The sequence below is a fragment of the Podarcis filfolensis genome (genome assembly GCF_964270895.1).
Source record: "Podarcis filfolensis genome assembly, chromosome: 1".
Classification (NCBI taxonomy): domain Eukaryota; kingdom Metazoa; phylum Chordata; class Lepidosauria; order Squamata; family Lacertidae; genus Podarcis; species Podarcis filfolensis.
Window position 1 is genome coordinate 115,140,494 of NC_139604.1, and position 22,301 is coordinate 115,162,794.

Here is a 22,301-nt window from a genome sequence, read left to right on the forward strand (position 1 = left end):
CCCCTGTCTTCCACTGCCTCCCGCAGTTTAGTCAAACTCATGCTGGTAGCTTCGAGAACACTATCCAACCATCTCGTCCTCTGTCGTCCCCTTTCTCCTTGTGCCCGCCATCTTTCCCAACATCAGGGTCTTTTCCAGGGAGTCTTCTCTTCTCATGAGGTGGCCAATGTATTGGAGCCTCAGCTTCACGATCTGTCCTTCCAGTGAGAACTCAGGGCTGATTTCCTTAAGAATGGATCAGTTTGATCACTACTGGGAAAACCATAGCTTTAACTATACGGACTTTTGTTGGCAAGGTGATGTCTCTGCTTTTTAAGATGCTTTCTAGAAACATCCAACCAAGCACTCAGAGTGTAGAAGAAGCTCTCCTGCAGGAACCTTAAAAGCAGAACCATTTGCCACAAGGCTACATTACAATGTTTAATAAGTTGGAGTTCTTGTTATTAAATATACTAGCTGATGAATGTGAATACATCGAAACAGGGCCCTGTAAGAATTTAAATGTATTTTCATGTAATATTTGATACATCCAGCTGATGAAGGTGAATACATCGAAACAGGGCCCTGTCCTGGTCTCCAATCCATAACTGACTTCTGCTTAACGATTGAAACTGAGTCTCCATCTGCAAGCTGATAAATTATAAGGATCAACATTATTACTTTAAACCACACAAGAGGACTGTTTGTGTAGCAACAAGCCAGCATTTGCTCGTAGTCTTTTTCTAAGTTAACTCCACCTGTAAAAGCATTTTGTTGTTCTCTCCTGATAAGATGCCTGCTATTGCTCTCTCTTTTTATCTCTACTCATCCTGTAAATCGTTCTTGCCAAGATAATTTTGTTCCTGCATGAATAAAGCTGTAGAAATCCAGAAACTGTGTGTAAACTTCTCAGTCTAATTCACCCAAGCTGCAAGTTCTCCTAACAGGGATGTATTTGTGCTAAGGCTGAGCTCCATTATGGACCTGCCTTCAAGTTTATTTCAATTTTATTTCACATTTGTGGGCATCTGAGGTGCAAGAAACCTCCAACCAAGCACTCAGACTATACAAGAAGCTCTCCTGCAGGAACCTGGTCCTGAAAGCACCTTAGAAGCAGAACCATTTGCCTCAAGGCTACATTACAATGTTTGGCAAAAAAAAACCTGACCCCTGGTTGTCTTACATCACAGACCTTGTGCTCAGTAATGCCGTTATCATTGCCTTACTAATCAATGAAGAAAAAGGATACAGACTGAAGTTCAGAGAAGTTCATTTCTTGATTATACAACCTGATCTACTTAATGGCTAATCTCATTTACTCAGAGAAACCTAGAATTCCTATTGGTGAAAATCCATGTATATGTGACCTCCTCAGAGTATATAAAATTGGAAAGCAAATTAATTCATCTGGAGTCATTTCAGTCACTGTTAGCTGGTGCCATGGAGCCTCTAGGGACAGTGACCATTTTGATGATCATATGCATCTCTTGCCTTGTTTTCCTTGCAGTCAGGAGCAGAACGCCAGAGAATGCAAAGCAGCTGCCACCTGGCCCACCTCCACTGCCCATCGTAGGGAACGCTCTGCAGCTGAAGACCAACAACCTGGCCCAGGTTCTCCAGGAGGTAAGCCAAAGATGAGCACCTTCCTCAACAGCTGTCTGTTGATGACCGTTACCTGTTTGCAAGCCTCTTTTCATCTGACTCTTTTGGAAGGGGACAATCCATTGTCAGTTTGTTTATTTATAGATGGTACCATCAGTGTGCAGGGCACATTTGCAGAGTATAAGGCAACAGACTCTGCACTTTGACAGAGGAGAAGCAAAAGAGGGGGGGGGGGGAGAAGGCATCCAGACCAGAAGAAAAGAATAGCAGAATCGCTGTGATTTCAGTGGCACGGACTTGCGCTTGGCTACATCAGCAGGGATGGGGAGCAGGGACTTGTCCCAAAGGCTCCTCAGAAAAGAGGTGGACTTTGAGCAGGTCCCACAACTCCACAAAGGGGGTTGATTTATTGCATTTTATTGTTTTATCCTTAAAATAAAAGGCATAAAGCCCCCTTCTGAGTAACTTTAAAAAGCAATAGTGCAATTTTCATACTATATTAGAGACAGGGGGCGGGAGCGGGTCCAATTCTCCCTCCGCACATGGATGGTTTGGCCATTTTTGCCCTCTGAACATTTTTAGCCTCTGCTGGACAGTGTGGAGTTCATAGTCTTCTTGTATTTCGAAAAGCTGCTCCTTTATTTCCCCCAGAATGTGCTTGGTTGGAAGGTACTTTAAGAATTCCCTTAGAAAAATAAGTGTGAGGGAGACATAACAGAGCAGTATAATCATATTCACGGTATAGAGAAAGTAGACGGGAAAACACTTTTACCCCCCTCTCATAATGCCATACGCTCCAACATTTCTCCAGTGAAAATAGGGACATCCCATTCCATAATGATAATTTTACTATAGCCCACACACCTTACTGGGTTGCCCCAGCCACTCTGGACAGCTTCCAACATATATAAAAACGTAATGAAAACATTAGAAATTAAACAAAAAAACACTTCCCTATTCAGGATTGCCTTCAAAGGGGGTCAGATAACTCTATACCCTCCAACATTTCTCCAATGAAAATAGGGACAGCCTAAGGACATTCTGTGATCAAACTGGGATGGCTTCTCTAAATCAGGGATGTCCCTGGAAAATAGGGACACTTGAAGGGTCTGTAATGCTAAAACTTGGAGTCTTCAATTAAAGCTGAGTGTTGGAAGATTTACAACACATGCAAGATAGTAGTTCCTCATACAGTGCATATTGAAACTGTGGAATTCACTGTGGAATTTTGTTAAGACAAAATTCATTGAAGATAAAGCTACCCATAGCTGCTAGTGATGATGCTGAACCTCCACCAGTTCCAGGGACCTGCAGGAGGGGAGCGTGCTATTGCACTCAGGTCTTGTTTTTAAGCTTCCCAGAAGAACTGTGTTGGCCACTGTGATAACAGTTGTGGACTAGTTGGCCTTCGGCCTGATCTAGCTGCAGAACTCTTCTGTATGTTATTAAGAGTCAGTGGTTCAGATGCCCATGGTGAGTCTGGGGGCAGCGGGGCTCTACATCAGCTATATGACTCTCTCCTAATCCTCAAACCCACCTAGATGTGTGTCCTTCTCTATCTTTTTTCCAGCTTGGTGAGAAGTATGGCTCTGTGTTCACAGTGTATTTTGGAACAGAACGGGTTGTGGTGCTGCATGGCTATGATGCAGTGAAAGAAGCACTGATCGACCGTGGAGATGAATTTGCTGCTAGGGGACGCCTGCCATTAGCTGATGATGTCAGCAAGGGATTAGGTATTTTATGCTGGTTGACCAATGGAGGCACAGGAAAATCCCTCTATTCATGAAAATAAAGCAAGAAAGGTTGCAAAGGCAAGTCATTGCATCTTGAGATAAACATTCCTAATTAATGTTCCCACTGGACAGTAGCAATAGATAATTAGCAGCCTTTTAATGGCATAGCTATATATATGCTGGAGCAGCTAGCTCCGCCTCTGGTTTAGAGCAAGCACCAAAAATTAAAGAAGGATTGAATGAGTCTCTAGCCTTTAAAAATAATGGTCTGGGGTAATTCTGGTGTGGGCAGTAAGTGTTTCAAAGTTACTGCAAACTATCTATAAATTTGTTATCAAGAAAACAAATAAATACAAATCAACACATTTCACTTAAACAACTAGCAATGTAGTCCAGTTTTCTTTAAGTTCTTTCTGGTTAATAAAGTCCAAGAACTATTGCTTCTTAATTATACTGGCAGCTTCAGAGAGAGACCCAGACTCCAAGAGATGAATTATCAGTTAACATAAATATCAAATCATTGAAACCTCTTTTTAAGCTTTAGCTGCAAAAATGGACATTCTGCAAATGCAAACCTCCACTACGTTTCATACACAACACACACAAACATAGGATTTTATGCACATTAAACACATATATTTTACAGTAAGGGCATGTATCAGAAGACTGGCCAGCTACTGATTATGGAATAAGGAGGCACCAAAGTACCAAGTCTCCAGGTGGTCTGGAGCCAAGAATAAGAGCCTCCTGCTCTTCCAACCTGCTTCTTCTGCTCTCCCTTTCAGTCCATCCATCTCCTTCATGCCCATTTGCTCTTCTGCTTTCCAGGAATTATATTCAGCAATGGGGAGATGTGGAAGCAGCTCCGACGTTTTATCCTTACCACCCTGCGCAACTTTGGCATGGGAAAGAAAAGTATTGAGGAGAGGATCCAGGAGGAAGCACAGTTCCTGCTAGAAAAGTTCCAGGACACGCAGGGTGGGTAGCCACTGCCCTTCATCGACATAGGCTTATCAAGCAGCCCCCTTAAACATCACAACAGATTCTGGGGTATATTACAACAGATTATTAACCACCACCTGGTCCTAGGTCACTGAGGGCTTCATACACACCAGTAATGCACTGAACTTACCTTGTCAATGTACTGGCAAACAATGCATAGCTTTCAGCAGGGGTGTAATATGCTGACACAGACCAGTTCCATCTAAAGCCCGGCTGCTGCTTCTCTATCAACTGCAAGAGTGCTCCGCAGATATTGTTGAATTCCAGCTGCTTTCAGCCCCAACAGTCAACAGTGGTCCAGAAGTTAGAGTCTAGCAGCATCTGAAGTGCTTTAGATTCCCTAGTTTTAGTCTAGACTTCACCAAGGCCTGCACCACTGTGGTCACTCTTTCCTATCTAAGGATATATTGACTGAATCTGGAAGAAAGCGCCTTGGAAAGTCCTTGGAAGAAACCACTCATAGCCACTGAAGATGCCCGTGCCTCCAGAATTGTTGTGAGAAAGGCAGCTCCCTGTCTGACCACTGAGGCCAGGAGCCAGGAAATGACAACTCAGAAATTCCAGACTAGATTATTGCCTAAAACCTGTGAAAGAAGCAGTCGATTCAAAGCACCGCGCCACTCACCCCACGTCGCTCTGGATCCCCAACACAGGGTTTCCCCACGAGTAGGGGAGGCGCAAGAGGTGCCAGCCGAATCCCAAGTTCACAGGCTTCTCCCGCCTGTGATTTCTATGGGTCTCCGCCTTCGCCGTGGCGGTTAGACCCTGCTTTTCACGGAGCAAGTTCCTCCCGATCGGAGGAGCTCCGCAATTGCCAGAGGCGCCAACCCGAAAGTCCTATGTTATATCCTAAATCGCTGTGATAAAAATGAATGTATTGCCAAGAATTTTGTTTTTGTTTCAAACACTGCAAATTTTGGATAAAATGGATTGTTTCAAGAAGTGGCAGAAAGATATTTCTAGATTCGTCTGGCAGGGCAAGAAACCCAGAATAAAATTTAAAATACTAACTGATGCAAAAGAAAGAGGTGGATTTGCCCTGCCAGACCTTAAACTTTACTATGAATCAGCCGCATTTTGCTGGCTGAGAGAATGGCTGCTTCTTGAAAACACAGACATTTTGGACTTGGAAGGTTTCAACAATGTATTTGGGTGGCATGCATATTTGTGGTATGATAAGGTCAAAGCACATAAAGCATTTAAAAACCATATTGTCAGGAAAGCATTGTTTAATGTTTGGACAAGATATAAAGACTTGCTTGAAAATAAAACCCCAAGGTGGTTGTCACCGATGGAAGCGAAGGCTCAGAAAAAGCTCAATATGGAGGCCAAATGGCCGAAATATTGGGAAATTTTGGAACAAGAGGGAGACAAATTGAAATTGCAGAGCTTTGAGAAACTAAAAGACAAAGTGCGAGATTGGCTTCATTATTATCAAATAATGGAGGCTTACAATTTGGACAAGAAAATTGGCTTCCAGGTGGAAAAATCAAAATTGGAAACAGAACTGTTAGATCCCAAAACTAAGATTTTATCAAGAATGTGTAACTTGCTGTTGAAATGGAACACTCAGGATGAAACGGTGAAATCTGCTATGATTAAATGGGCACAAGATGTTGGACATAACATCATGTTGGCTGACTGGGAACAGTTATGGACCACAGGTATGAAATTTATGGCATGTAATGCCTTAAGAGAGAATATTATGAAAATGATATACAGGTGGTACATGACACCAGTCAACAAATGTTGGAAATGTAAAGACAATGAAGGTACATTCTTTCATCTTTGGTGGACGTGCCCAAGGATTAAGGTGTGGGAGTCATGCAGAGCCATACCAGAGGCTTCTAATATTGCAGGGCCCCCTGACCTCGTGACCAGCACTCCAAGCTTTACAATGTATTGGAATGTATTGACTTTTAATGGAGTTGTGTTTCCTCTGGGCAGTGATGACCCTATATGGTGATGGGTGGGTAAAAGCCATGACGGGATGTAGGTAACGTGAGACATTGGCAAACGGCCATGCGACAGGAGAGAGGAGAGCACAAAGGGTAATAAAAAATACCGGACAGGAGAGAAGTCGAAGGAGCTGCCCTCCATCCATGAAAATACTGCTGTCTCACTGTGTCTTTTTTCTATGCTGTGCACCATTTGTGACGGCTGGCTCCGACAAGTGGTGCCCCGTGTGAGGCTAACTTAAAAGAAGAGGCAAACTTAAAAGAAGAGGCTAACTTAAAAGAAGAGGCAAACTTAAAAGAAGAGGCTAACTAAAGAAGACAGTGTGAGGCTGACTTCAAAGGAAACAGTGTGAGGCTTCTTGATCACCGACTCACTACGTCCGGCAAGGGTTGCAAGCACTGAATCATCTTCGGATCCCTGGTGAGTCGATCCCTTTTATCTTGATTTTTGAAAAATTGGCAGCTCTTTGTCTACTCCCCAACAGAAATTTTTAAAAGACTTAAAATTTCTCCTCTCCTCCAACAAATTGGAAGTTCCTGAGGGTGATTTGATACAGCTCATTCTGGCCATCGATGAGCATTGCCCCTGGTTTCCTGCAGATGGAACTTGGGAATTAAAACATTGGGATAAGATTGGAACACATTTTCATGGACACCCCAGCATTGGTGTTCGGATTCTAAATGCATGGTGCAAGGTTTGTTACGCCATGGGCTCTTTAACTCCAAAAAATATCTCCATGGCTGTATTGCCAACATCACCCCCGGCTTCTTTAATCCAGCCTGCTGTGATGCCGCCTGTTCCAGCCCTCGCCTTGCCAGCAGCCCCAGACCCCAAACCTCCGGACTACACTTCCTCACCAGAGGACCCAATCCTGCAAAAATACCGTGGTCTGGCTGGAAATGACCCTACTCTTTCAGCGGCAGAACCAGCTACCCCTTTTCAACGTGCAGTCCTTGCCTGTTCCTTAATTCAGGATACTGTGGCATTTCCCGTCATTGTGCCCCCTGCTGGTGCTCCAGCAGGAACTCAAGCCCAGCACCAACCTTTTGAATTTAAAATCTTGAAAGAGCTGCAATCGTCAGTCCGGACAAACGGACTTCAAGCCCCATTTACACAGGCTCTTTTGGAAGCCACATTAGCCCAGCTTTTGGTTCCAGATGACATCAAGCTTTTGGCACGTACAGTGTTACCCCCATCAGCAGGTGTATTGTTTGCCCATGAATGGGAAACTGCCTGCCATGTTTATGCCCCGGCTTTGTTGCAACAAATCAGAGGGAATAATCCAAATATTACCCTTGCAGACGTCCTAGATGCCATGATGGGGCGTGGTCCCTTCGCTCAGGCTTCAGTACAAGCCACACTGCTGCAAATCTTATTAAGGGACACTGCTCTTGCTGCTAAACAAGCAATGAGAAAAATCCCAGAGCCCACCAGTGTTCAGTCTAGATGGGGGTCGATCAGGCAAGAGGCAAGAGAATCATATTCCTCCTTCATGGACAGGCTGCTTACAGCAGTGAGTCGCCAAATTGAAAATCCTGAAGCCAAACAAATAATTATCAAACAATTGGCCTTTGAAAATGCCAAAGAGGATTGTAAGGTTGCATTGCGACCAATAATACACAATCCTGCCACAGACACAGCAGCTATGCTTCGCATTAGTCAGTCTGTAGGTACAGCAGCTCATCTGTTAGCGGCAGCCTTAAATAAAAACCAGCCTGTAGCCACCGATACAACATGTTTCCAGTGTGACAAACCAGGATCACCACTACCCCAGTATGGGTAGAACAGTGGCCTTTACCAAAAGAAAAACTAGCAGCGGCGGCCCAGCTTATTTCTGAACAATTGACCCTTGGCCACATTGAACCGTCCTCATCTCCCTGGAACTCCCCAATTTTTGTTATTAAGAAAAAATCAGGCCGATGGCGTCTTTTGCAGGATATGAGGAAAATTAACCAACAGATACAGCCAATGGGAACTTTACAACCTGGCATGCCAAATCCAAATATGCTCCCACGAGAATATCAGTTGGCTGTGATTGATTTAAAGGACTGTTTTTTTTCTATCCCACTGGCTCCAGCAGACAGGGAACGGTTTGCTTTTACATTGCCAGTATATAACAATTCGCAGCCCACCCAGCGATATCAGTGGGTTGTTCTGCCTCAAGGCATGCGGAACTCCCCTACACTTTGTCAACATTTTGTGGATGAAGCATTGAAACCTTTCCGCATGCGCCACCTAGAGGTGCTGCACACGTGCTGCATCTGGCAGTGTTTGCCTTCCTCACCATCTGCCTTGCCATCCTTTGCTGCACCGTTATACAAGGAAGAGAAGCAGACGACCCAGTCCAGTTGAAACCACCATATTTCACCTTATCAGCTGGTAAGCCGCTGTCATCAGAATCCTACTCTGGCTGGCAGCATCCACGGCTCAGCCATTCTCGAACTATAAGAACAGCGTTATTGAATAAGACTTTTAGGGGAGAAAATTATCATAAGATATGGAGGGATAATATTTTTGTACAAGATATGATTATGTTTACCAGTTTATTGAATGCTTCTAGATGCTGGCTGTGTATGCACATGCCCCCTTTTGCCAGTCATTCAGGCATAATGCTTCATGGTGTGCCTGTCAACGGATTTTTTCGATTTACAAATATTATATCCCCTAAGCAATCTTTTTGGCCTCCAGTACACTTGACCCTCCATGAGCCTGCCCCCATTTGTTTTCAAATTAAAGAGGGGAAAGAATCATGGGACATATATCCAAACTGTCAATATACATTGAAATTCACTTTTAATAGCTCTTGTTCTCTTACAGGAACATACAGTGACCAATCTCAGTGCTATAGGAGTGACACCAGTGCATGGCTAATAAACTAGAAAGGAAGCCTACCATGCAGCTTGGAATCAGAATTCTTATATTCTTGGCTTCCAGATGGAAGTTGGCTTCGACATTTATTGATTTTAGTGATCATTATAGTAGTTATTTGCATTATTTTGTGTTGCTGTATACAATGTATTCCTTCTTTAATTTCTATATGTACTGCATGGTTCTCCAGTCTGCGGCCCGCTTCCAGTCTCACAAGAGTCGCTTATCGCACTCGATATAACCGTATTGGTACTGACATTTATGACTCTGATTAATAAAATAAAGAAAGAGGGCATGTGGGAGTCATGCAGAGCCATACCAGAGGCTTCTAATATTGCAGGGCCCCCTGACCTCGTGACCAGCACTCCAAGCTTTACAATGTATTGGAATGTATTGACTTTTAATGGAGTTGTGTTTCCTCTGGGCAGTGATGACCCTATATGGTGATGGGTGGGTAAAAGCCATGACGGGATGTAGGTAACGTGAGACATTGGCAAACGGCCATGCGACAGGAGAGAGGAGAGAACAAAGGGTAATAAAACATACCGGACAGGAGAGAAGTCGAAGGAGCTGCCCTCCATCCATGAAAATACTGCTGTCTCACTGTGTCTTTTTTCTATGCTGTGCACCATTTGTGACGGCTGGCTCCGACATTAAGGCTTTCTGGGAGATGATCTATAATGAAATGAAGAAGGTATTTAAATATACCTTTTTGAAGAAACCAGAGGCCTTTCTCCTGGGCATGGTTGGCCAATTGGTGCTAAAGAAGGACAGAACTTTCTTTATGTACGCTACAGCAGCAGCAAGAATACTCATCGCAAAGTATTGGAAGACACAAGATTTACCCACCAAGGAAGAATGGCAGATGAAGGTGATGGACTACATGGAATTGCCGGAAATGACTGGCAGAATCCGAGACCAGGGAGAAGAATCGGTAGAAGAAGGTTGGAAGAAGTTTAAAGACTACCTACAGAAACATTGCAAAATTAAGGAATTTTAGAAGGATGCTGGAATGAAGTTATGTGGTGTTAGCAGTAATGTTATAAAGGAGTATGTAAATATGGTTGTTAACAGGTGAGAATGTAAAGGCACAACATATTAAGATAAATGATTAAGATAAAAACAAAGATGGAAAGGATTTGCTGAATTATCTAATTGAACTAGAATACAAAAAAGGGAGGTGTGAGGAAGTCAAGGAAACAAGTAAATGAAAGATAAGTTATGGAAAAATTGATTTGTTTTTAATTTTTAATTTTTCAGTTTTTTGTAATTTTTTGTTTTATTATTTTCTTTCTTATGTTTGTAATTTCTTGAAATGTTAATAAATATTATTATAAAAAAAATAAATTATTTTTTTCTTGTTCTTCCAGAGAAGCCCTTGGATCCAACCTTCTCACTCAGTTGCGCCATCTCCAATGTCATTTGTGCAATTATCTTTGGGAAACGATACGATTATAATGACAAGAAGTTGCTATCCATGCTAAGCTTAGTAAATGAAAACTTTCAGGTTTTTAGCTCTCCTTGGGGACAGGTAGGTGCCATCTGGTTAAATGCATTCTTTTCCACAAAGTCTAAAGTTTACTTGCATGTGGAATATTTATTTTATGTAGATACTGCCTCTGGGTGTGGCCACTTTCCTGCTGTTTAAATATCTTTCTTCCAGGCTTCTCATGGCCCATACTGCCTCTGCCTCTTAATATTTCTGTTAATGTCCTAGTTGCAGGCTTGCCACGGGTAACTGGTTAGCCACTGTGACAGCACGATGGGCCACTGGCCTGATTCAATAGGCTCTTCTTATGTTCTTATGTTTTTAATGGGGAGATCCAGTCAAGGCACACAATGCACCTGGGTCTAGTAACCAAGGTTTGACTTAACAGCAGCCCAGTGGAGTAGGAAGTAAAGCTTAACCAGTAAAACCCACAGGCTCAAGTTTATAACTGGAACTAATCACTTGGGATGTATATACACTGCCATTGCCTCTGCATCCAGTGTGCTTCCACTACTGGTTTGAGAAGGTGTGAATACATGATCAAAACAAAAAAAAATTTTTCCTTCCAGTAGCACCTTAAAGACCAACTAAGTTAGTTCTTGGTATGAGCTTTCGTGTGCATGCACACTTCTTCAGATATCTTTAGAAGTGTGCATGCACACGAAAGCTCATACCAAGAACTAACTTAGTTGGTCTTTAAGGTGCTACTGGAAGGAATTTTTTTTTTTTTTTTTTTGGCTATGGCAGACCAACACGGCTACCTATCTGTAACTGAATACATGATGTTAGCCACAATCCATATCTATCCTGCCTTGCTACATTTTTAGCCAGCGATGTGTACACAGCCTGGTTTCATCAGGAGGAGCAGATGGGACTAGATTCAGAGATATGTATGTAACCCCATAGTTCAGCTTTACACCATTTGGCTTATTTATATAGGGTCCCAGAGTCAATTCCTAGTAGCATCCCTAGTTAGGAATGGGACTCCTGAATGATACCCAGCAGAGCAGCTCCATAGGCAGTACTGACCTTGAGAGAACAATGGTCTCACTCAGTATATAACTTTTAACATGTGGAGTTTTTTTGGGGGGGGTAATTGGGTTGTTGTTCTTATTTTGATTATGCATTTTGTGGTTTTATATTTTGATTTTAGTCTGTGAACCGTCCTGAGACCTGTGGGTATAAATTCAATAAATGATAATAATAAAATAATAATAATAATATAAGACAGCTTCCTACCCAGCTGTTGCGGTTTTGGCAGCGGGGGTGGGGGGAATGTTGCATGATTTTTCTGATTTTTCTAAAGGTACACATAGGTGAAATTAAAAAAAAAAATCTGAATATGACCTCAACAAACATTAGGTAGAGGGTAGGAAAGCACTAATTGAGGGGAAGGGAAGATAATACAATGCAGTACACTCAATGAAGCACCACCCAGTAATGCAGATGGGGAACATCTACATAGATTTGGGAGGCATTGGCAGTGAAAATGCTGGTGTGTGGACCACAGAGTTGAAATGCACACAAGGCAACAGTGGCCAATGTTATACTGAAGCCCGAGTGTGGACAAACCCTGACTGAGGTTGGTGCCAATGGGTCTCTTGTGTTTCTTCTAGCTCTACAACCTCTTTCCTTCTTTGATGAAATGCATCCCTGGGCCCCACTGCAAACTGCTGAAAAACAACTTGGCACTCAGAGAGTTTGTTTTGGAGGAGGTTGAAGAACACAAGCCCACTCTGGACCCCAGCTCACCTCGGGATTTTATCGACTGCTTCCTTATGAAAATGGATCAGGTAATCATGCAAACTCACAGAACTCTCCAAGTGGGTTCTCCTGCCACTCCTGAAGCTTCCCAACCAGCAGACTTCCATCCAGCTTCTTGTGGGGAATGCCAAGGAAAGAGATTCCTGCCCACACCCCATTGGAGTAGATTCATTTCCCATTGCTGACCTGTTCCTGCAGTAAGTGGGAAGTTCTTTCTAATGATTAGCCCTCTGGGCAAGGAATGTCCAGAGGAACGAGCTATAAAAAGACTTGAGATAAGATGTGTCTTGGGAAGGGAGCTGGTCCCAGTGGCACAGTTAAATTCTTGTTATGTTGTACTCAGAACAATTGAGTTGACTCCACTGACTGTGTTGTGTGTTTCTGCAGGAAAAAGGTAATAGTGCATCCCATTTCACCATTGAAAACTTGACCATAAGCACAGTTGACTTGTTTGGGGCTGGAACAGAGACCAGCAGCACCACAATGCGATACGGGTTCCTGATCCTCCTCAAATACCCAGAGATACAAGGTAAAACAGATGCGTTATTAGTACTTATTATTCTAGTTCTTTCCCAGATTTATGTGTCACAGGTCCAAGAGGTGGTTGTTCTGCCACTTTCCCCAGGAAAACCCACTGTTCATAGCTGAATGTTAATCATCGCTGACTGACATCAGCAGTAGACAGAAGGCTTTCCTGGAGACAACAGTGGGGGTGTGTGTGGACAAAATGCTCAGATCCGTGCCTAGTAACCACAGACCCGTGCCTAGAAATCCCAGCAAAAAACAGCAGTGTGGATGATCTCTTATAGCTGACCAAATTGCAAACCCTAGGATTTATATGCAAACAGTAACAACTTGAATTTGGCTCAGTATTGTACTGGCAGCCAGTGCAGATCCTTTAGACCAAGCATGTCCAAAGTACATTTTGGGGACCTAATCCGGCCTGCTGCCCCAGTGGCAGTTTATTTCCTGGGGTAAAATCCTAAAAAAAGGTCCATGACTTTGGTTGGCCCTTTGGTCGGCCCCTTTACTTCATCCAATCTGGCCCTCTTTGAAAAACGTTTGGACACCACTGCTTTAGACAAAGGCACAACACAAGGGCCAGGGGCCAAAGGGCCCTCAGGAAGGATCAGAATCACTGCAGGACAGTGCCTCCAATAGGAATCTCTCTAAGCTGGACCATCACTTACTCCTGTAACATCCCTAAAGCTTTTGTCCCGCTGGGCTCCTGTTTACAGATGGATTGCTGAAGGTGAGCTACAATAACTTGCCTGTGGTGACGAGTTAGTAGAAAGTAGGAATCAGAAAACAATTGAAAGCTCCAAAATGTGCAGGGCCTTGCAACCATTCCCACTGAGTTTCAATTTCTTCTGTAATGTTTCCTGCAGTGGTGTTAAACCTCATTCTTCCCATTACAGAGAAAGTGCATGAAGAAATTGACCGAGTTATTGGCCGATCACGAAGTCCTTGCATGGCAGATCGTGGGGAAATGCCTTACACAGATGCTGTCATCCATGAGATCCAGAGGTTCATCTCTCTTGTCCCACTGAGCGCTCCACATGCAGTACTCAAAGACACACCGTTCAGACAATATGTCATTCCAAAGGTCAGCTCTTTTCAAGGCTCTAAGTAGTAATAGGAGGCTGCTAGCCATGATGGCTATATTCTACCTCCATGGTGAGAGGCAGCATGCTTCTGAATACCAGTGGGTGGAAACCACAGGAATTGAGAGTGCTGTCTTGTTTAGATTATGTTGAAGGGCTTCCCATGGGCGTTTGGTTGGACACCATGAAAACAGGATGCTGGACCAGATGGGGCCACTGGACTGATCCAGCAGAGCTTTTCTTCTCTTCTTATGTACAAGCAAGGGAAGTAGTTTAGCTCAACTCCTAAAGCGTAGCTGGGCATCTTGAAGCCTGGGCTACATTTGAAACACCCTATTGCCTTCTGAAGCTGCTCCATTCTTCTTCTGTATCAACAAAGTACCTTCCTTCCTGTTAGTGCCTTCCCACACCATTCCTTTGGGTGTCATGGCCATCCAGCCCATTTCTTTGCACTCTCTGCAGGGCACTACCATATATCCTATTCTGACGTCTGTGCTACATGACAGCAAAGAATTTCCAAACCCCAAAGAATTTGACCCAGGACATTTCTTGCACAAAGATGGCACCTTCAGGAACAGCGACTATTTCATGCCTTTCTCAGCAGGTAAGAGCTCTGCTTCCTCAGTAGGCTGCAGTCTTGGCCAGCTCAGGTCTTTCCAGTCTCCCTAATCGGCTGGTGTCGGGGCAATGAGGGGGAACCTCCTTCCTCCTGCAGCCTAAACTGGAAGGGCTGCCAGTTTGTGAGGGAGGGGCAGAGGCTTCTGGGTCCATCAGAACTCCTTGTACCTTTCCTGTGGCCAGCTGAAGCAAAAGAAATGGTGGAAAGAGTGACTCTCCCAGGAGCTGTTCTGGAGCAGCACCTTTGCTCCTTTGGCATGATTGTTATTTTCTCTGTAACAGCCAAAGTGGTTGTTATGCATCTTACATTTTGAGTTTCCTTTGCAGGGAAACGGATATGTGCGGGGGAAGGTCTGGCCCGTATGGAGATCTTCTTGTTCTTGACCACCATATTACAGAACTTCACTCTGAAGTCCATCATTGACCCCAAGGACATCGATCTGACACCGGTGTTGAGTGGCATAAGCAACTTCCCTCGGCCCTATCAGCTCTGCATTGTCCCTCGATGAAAAGCCTGCCTCAGGAGGGCTGCACATGTGGGAAAGTTGCAGCCTGGCAAATCTTTGTTCAAAAAATCCGTAACAAAATATCTCCTCATGTGTGGAGTCTTTTTACCTGACTAGTTGTGGAACTGTTACTTTGGGGATCTTGCTAGAGACTATTGCACATAGTAGACATTTTTTTAAAAAATTCATCTCTTTATTGATTAAAAAAATTGCATGTCTATACAGACATTATGTACTATCTCTTAACAGGTAAAAAAAGAAAATTATATAAAATAGAAAATTTATAATAAAAAATAAAGAAGTAACAAAGATCAGAAACAAAGAAATCAAAAAAAGAAGACAGAGTTATTTACATAGTAAAAGTACTCATCGGCACGATCCTTCCCATCATTCTCTTTATACTATTTGATATAACATTCTTTTTTACACAGGTTTACATTGTATAATATCATTTCTTTCTGTTTTGTATAGATTCCTTTGATTTATTTCTTTACAAATATCACTCAATTTCTGCTAATATGGAGTTATTTGTACAATAAAGTTTTAGATAATTCTTAAATATTATCCGTTCTCCAGTTGTTTTTTGTTTTGATATTCCTCTAACTGATCCCGTCAGTTTTGCTAATTGTAGATATTCTAACATGAGCATCTATTCATGCCAATCTGTAATCCACTTACTTTGTGGGTGGCAAAATAAAGAAGGTCATTTCACTGACTATTCTCCAAGCGAGGACTGAAAATCTCCAGGAGGAGTTGGAGAGGGAGAACTTTCAAAGAATTGTCAGAATTTCTTTCCTCTCAGCCTTCCTTCAACCCTGTTCCCATTCAGTGTAACAGAAAAATGTTTCCCTAGTACAAATTCAGAGGCAGCATGGGCAAAATTGGTGAGGGGAAGTCCACCTATGAAGTTAACCAAGGAAGAATGGCCTTCCTCTTCTGTCTTCAGAATTTTTGTTTTGGGTTTCTCCACCCTCTCAATTATGCTCCTATTCAAAGTAATGAAGTAATGTTTCTCCATTGCACTGAATGGAAGGGGCAAGAGGAAGGAACTTGTCTCTGATTTGCATTTTAATTCAAACTGGAGAAGAATTCGGGACTTGAAATGAATGTCCTCTGTCCCTTTGAAACTCCTGAAAGTCTTCTCCAAACCAAAGTTTGGAGAAGTGTGCTGGTTTCACTAGCATAGAAAACTACTGCTCCACTTCTTCTGGAGAATAAGAGCACATCCAGATGTATGCATTTTTTTACCTGTTTGTGAAATGGAATGGCTTTATAGATGTCCTTCACCCTCCCAGAGCTAAATAAATAATACTATGACAAACTGAAAACTGTCACTTGTAATGATTATGCAAGTACAGCAATTTTATTATTTTATTCAGCATCCTGTTCTCCCTGTGGCCAACCAGATGCCTATGAGAAGCCCTCAAGGAGCAACTGAGCACTACAGTGCTCTCCTCCCCATTTGCAGTTCCCAGCAACATTTGCGGCCATTCCTTTTTTTATATATAAATATTTATTCAATTTTTCCAATTTTATACAAACACAAAAAGAAAAAGAAAAGGAAAAATATTAAAAACAAATCAATTTCAATATCAATTTTTCAATAACATGTTTCTTTGACTTCCTCATACCTCCCCTTCTTGTTTTCTAGTTCAAATTGTTAATCCAGCAAATCCTAATCTCTTAACATTCCTTTTAACTAACACCTTTTTTTTTCAATCAACTTTTTTTTTTTAATAACTTAAACAATATTAATCCCAGCTAGAGACCACATAAATTCAATCCAGCATCTTTCAAAGTTCATTAATTTTGCAATATTTCTGTAAATAGTCCTTAAATTTCTTCCAATCTTCTTCTGCTGACTCTTCTCCCTGGTCGCGGATTCTGCCGGTCATTTCTGCCAGTCCCATACAGTCAATCAACTTCATCTGCCATTCTTCCAGAGTGGGTAGATCTTGCGTCTTCCAGTGCTTTGCTATAAGTATTCTTGCTGCCGTTGTAGCATACATAAAGAAAGTTCTGTCCTTCTTTGGCACCAAATGGCCGACTATGCCCAAGAGAAAGGCCTCTGGTTTCTTCAAGAAGGTATACTTAAATACCTTTTTCATTTCATTATAAATCATTTCCCAGAAAGCCTTAATCTTTGGGCACGTCCACCAAAGGTGAAAGAATGTACCTTCAGTCTCTTTACATTTCCAACATTTATTATCAGGCAAATGATATATTTTTGCAAGCTTGACTGGTGTCATGTACCACCTGTATATCATTTTCATAATATTCTCTCTTAAGGCATTACATGCCGTAAATTTCATACCGGTGGTCCATAACTGTTCCCAGTCAGCAAACATAATGTTATGTCCAACATCTTGTGCCCATTTAATCATAGCTGACTTAACCGTTTCATCCTGTGTATTCCATTTCAGCAGCAAGTTATACATTTTTGACATAATCTTAGTTTTAGGTTCTAGCACTTCTGTTTCTAGTTTAGATTTTTCCACCTGGAAGCCAATTTTCTTGTCCAAATTGTAAGCCTCCATTATCTGAAAATAATGAAGCCAGTCTCACACTTTGTTTTTTAGTTTCTCAAAGCTCTGCAATTTCAATCTGTCTCCTTCTTGTTCCAAAATTTCCCAATATTTCGGCCATTTGGCCTCCATATTGAGCTTTTTCTGGGCTTTCGCTTCCATTGGTGACAACCACCTTGGGGTCTTATTTTCCAGTAAATCCTTATATATGAGCCAGACATTAAACAAAGATCTCCTAACAATGTGATTTTTAAATGCTTTATGTGCTTTAACCTTGTCATACCACAAATATGCATGCCATCCAAAAACGTTGTTAAAACCTTCTAAGTCCAAAATGTGTGTGTTTTCGAGAAGCAGCCAGTCTTTCAACCAGCAGAATGCTGCTGATTCATAGTAAAGTTTGAAGTCTGGCAGGGCAAAACCACCCCTTTCTTTTGCATCAGTTAAAATCTTATATTTTATCCTGGGCTTCTTGCCCTGCCAGACAAATTTAGAAATGTCTTTCTGCCACTTCTTAAAACAATCCATCTTGTCCACAATTTGCAATGTTTGAAACAAAAATAACATTTTAGGCAATACATTCATCTTTATAGCTGCAATTCGACCCATCAAGGAAAGCTTCAAATTTGACCATATTTCAAAATCTTTTTTCACTTCTAACCAGCATTTCTCATAATTATTTTTAAATAAATTCCCATTTTTAGCTGTCATATTAATCCCCAAATATTTCACTTTCTTCACCACAGTCAAACCTGTTTCATTCTGAAATTTCTCTTTTTCAAACAATGTCAAATTTTTCTCTAAAACCTTAGTTTTGGACTTGTTCAGTTTAAATCCTGCCACCTGACCAAATTCTTGAATTAATTCTAAAACTCTTTTGGTACTAGATTCTGGCTCCTGTAACGTCAAAACTAGGTCATCTGCAAATGCTCTCAATTTATACTGTTTGGCTCCGACCTGTATGCCTTTAACCAACCGGTCCCTTCTAATCATATTCAGCAAAACCTCCAGGACCGATATAAAAAGTAAAGGGGAAATTGGGCACCCTTGTCGTGTCCCATTTTCTATCTTAAATTGTTCCGTAACCACATTATTTACAATTAATTTAGCCTTTTGTTCAGAGTATATTGCACTTATACCATTTTCAAAACCTTGGCCTACCCCCATACCCTGTAAGTTCTTTTTCATAAAACTCCAAGAAATGTTGTCAAAGGCTTTCACCACGTCCACAAATATCAAAACAGCTTTAGTATTTATGTTCACATCTAACTTTTCCAAGATGTCAATTACATTCCTCAAGTTATCAGATATATGTCTTCCCGGCAGAAAGCCCGCTTGGTCCTTATGTATCTCTTCAATCAATACTCTTTTCAATCTCTTGGCCAAAATATCAGCAAAAATTTTGTAATCCACATTTAATAAGGATATGGGACGGTAGTTTTTAAGTTGAGTCTTTTCAGTCTCTGTTTTCGGTATAAGTGTAATGTAGGCCTCTTTCCACGATTCTGGTGCCCTTTTCCCTTCCAAGATCTCATTGCAGACTTCCTTCGGAGGTTGAATTATCCAGTCCTTCAAAGATCTATAGTATCTGGAAGTCAATCCATCCGGTCCCGGAGATTTGCCCAATTGCATATTTAAAATGGCGCCTTCTATCTCCTGATCTGTTATTTTACAGTTCAACAGTATTTTACTTTCCTGTGAAATTTTTTGTAATCCATTTGTTTTCAAAAATCCATCGATGTCCCTTTCATTCTGTGGCCCTTGTGCATATAATTGCTTGAAGTACTTCTGGAAACAATTTCTGATCTCATTTGGATTGTTTATGTCTTTTCCTTCTACTTCCAGGTTTGTAATTGTATTTAATTTTTGTCTTTTTTTCAGTTGCCAAGCCAGTAATTTCCCACATTTGTCCGCCGATTCAAATGTCCTCTGTCTCATTTGTTTAATTTTCCATTCTATTTCCTGATTCATCAATTCCATATATTGCGTTTGATAGATCTTTATTTCTCTCAGAATCTCTTGTGACTTCGGCTTAGCTCTCAATTTTTTCTCACCTTCTTTAATTTTCTCCAAAATTTTATCTTTTTTCTCATTTTGCCTTCTCTTTTTTAATGCATTCTGTTGTATCAAAAACCCTCTCATCACAGCTTTACTTGCATCCCAAATTACTCCTTTTTCCACATTTGTTGGCAAATTTAATTCAAAATAGTCTCTTAAAGTCTTTTGGGCCTTGTTGTATACTTCTTCATCTCTAAATAAGGTGTCATTCATCCTCCATCTGAAGGTGCCGGTTGTTATTTGCTTCATCTCCATCTTTACAGCATTATGGTCAGAGCAAGTTTTAGGGCAGATCTCCACTTTTTTTATCTTTGGTGCCATTCCTCTAGTAATCCAAATTTGGTCAATTCTGGTCCATGTCATCTTGGCTTCAGAGAAAAATGTTCCCTCTCTCTCCAGAGGGTTCTTAGTTCTCCAAATATCAATCAAGTCCATGTTGTCAGTCATTTCAAATAAAGTTTTTGGTAGTCTACCATCTTTGGTGACTACCTGTTTTTGCGCCTTGTCCATATTAGTAGATACAACTCCATTCATGTCCCCCATCAGGATTATATTGTAGTCCATAAAGTCCATAAGAGTCTCATGCAACTTCTTGAAAAATTCCGACTTCCCCTCATTTGGTGCATAAACGCCAACTATCAAAAATTTCTCTCCTTGAAACTGAATTTCAAATGCCAAATACCTTCCTTGTTCATCTTTGAGGATAAATTTCGGTAAAAATTTCTCCTTTGCATATATCACCACTCCTCTCTTTTTAACTTTGTCAGACGAAATAAACTCTTGCCCTAATCTTTTATTGACAAGTATTTTCCTGTGTAGTCTCGTTACATGTGTTTCCTGTAAACAAATCAAGTCCAATTGTTCTTTTTTTAATATATGGAAAACACCTTTTCTCTTTCTAGGGGAATTCAGTCCAATTCCAACTTAGAAGTTGCAGAGACATGATTAGTTAATTAATTTTCCCTCCCACTGACCAAGTTGTTGTTCTTCTTCTGTCGGTGGCTTGTCTCTCCCTGGGCCGTGGCGTCTAGATAATAGATTTGCTATCTCCAAAAGTCCTTTTCCTGATACCGATGGGTCCTCACCAGATTCCACTTCCTTCTGTAGGTCCTCTTCATGGTCTTTCAGAAACTTGTCCTTGTCGTTTACTGTCCTTATTCTTATTTTCTTTCCTCTATATTTAAAAGACAGACCTTGGGGGAATTCCCACCTGAAGATTATTTTTTTTTTCTCAACAAGCCAGCCAGATCTCTGTAGTAGGCCCTTACCTCCAAAATATGTTTAGGTATATCTTTGAAGATTTCCACAAAGGTGTCCTCAATTTCCAAGGTTCTTTGATAATGTAAGTTCAAAATTTTATCTCTTTCTTCCTTTGTTTTTAAAGTAATCAAACAATCTCTTGCTTTGTTCTTTCCTTGTCTTCTGCCAAGTCTAAATGCACTCACTATCTTAAATTCTTCTTCCCCCAGGTCCTTTTGCCAAAATTGTGTCAATTCCTTTGTGAGAAATTCTGCCAGATTGTCTTTCTCACTTTCTGGCACGCCTCTGATTCTTAAATTCCTCTCCTTTCTTTGTAGAGCTATCATAGACAGTGTCAAGTCATGCTCTTCTAACTTTTTATATACTGGTGGAATCTTTTCCTGAGCAGCAGTTGCAATTTCCTTAGCCTCTTCAGCCAACTTTCTAGTTGAGGCCGATTCCTCCAGTAGTTTTTCAATAGACTGTGTATTGGAGTTCACCTTTTTTCCTAATTCATTGATACTTGAAGTATTCAAATCAATTTTTGCTGAAGCCTCAGCTACTTGTCTATTTGTCTCTTCCACCTTATTAGCCAATTTCTCCAAAGTTGCATCAATCTTGCCCAACGCTTGGGCCAAAAGGTCATCAGTTGACATAACTTTTGGTTTTACCTGTGGGGCAGCAGCTCCTACTGTGCCCGCTGCACCAGCTATTGAAGGCCTTCTTGTAGTATCAGTCTTGTATTGTCTACCAGACCTGGTAGTTTTTTCCTGTGTCAACTCTGTTTTTTTATCATCTGCCATAACACTCACATACCCTCCCAAGGTCGGTCCCACGCTTGGAGAGTTTGTTTTGAGAAAAAAGAAAATTTTCCACAGCAGTGCTTATTGACTAGAATGTCATTGCAACATAGTCACCTCTAGGGGTCACAGTTCCAACTTCTTATTGCAACTTTATAACAAATAAAGTCCTGATAAAATCCCAGTATCTTAGTATCAAATTTTCAGTCCAAAAGGTTACTTTAATTTCCAATGTAATTCTGTCCACACTGTATCCTTTGCAGAGCTGATTTGCGGCCATTACTAACTGTGTAGTGCATCAATACCAGAACCATAATAAAATCCAGAGTCGGGCCACCGGGATTAAAATATCTTGCTTTTCTAACACATTGCTTTAAAAAATCCATACACCTTAAAAACACAGACATTTAAAACAAATTACTAATAAAATCACACAATTAAATTTATGGCACATGACTGCAGTTCTGTGCATGGCTGGGAGTAAGCACCATTGAACACAGTGGTGCATATTTCTGCTGTATAGGTTCAATTTTTAAAACACATTTGGTTTTAGCA

The 22,301-nt window shown here is 41.4% G+C and overlaps 1 protein-coding gene and 1 long non-coding RNA gene across 2 annotated transcripts in view; one reads left to right on the forward strand and one right to left on the reverse strand.

Annotated features, from left to right (window-relative positions):
- Positions 1-22,301, reverse strand: part of LOC310766217 — a 195,960-nt gene that overhangs the window by 5,699 nt on the left and 167,960 nt on the right. The gene's annotated exons all lie outside the window — the stretch shown is intronic.
- LOC310763773 (cytochrome P450 2C19-like) lies at positions 1,404-15,179 on the forward strand. Its single transcript, XM_083616427.1, has 9 exons — positions 1,404-1,602; positions 3,152-3,314; positions 4,143-4,292; positions 10,514-10,674; positions 12,249-12,425; positions 12,784-12,925; positions 13,815-14,002; positions 14,463-14,604; positions 14,946-15,179. Exons 1-9 carry the CDS (start codon positions 1,420-1,422, stop codon positions 15,125-15,127), a joined length of 1,488 nt encoding a protein of 495 aa, XP_083472553.1. The 5' UTR covers positions 1,404-1,419; the 3' UTR covers positions 15,128-15,179.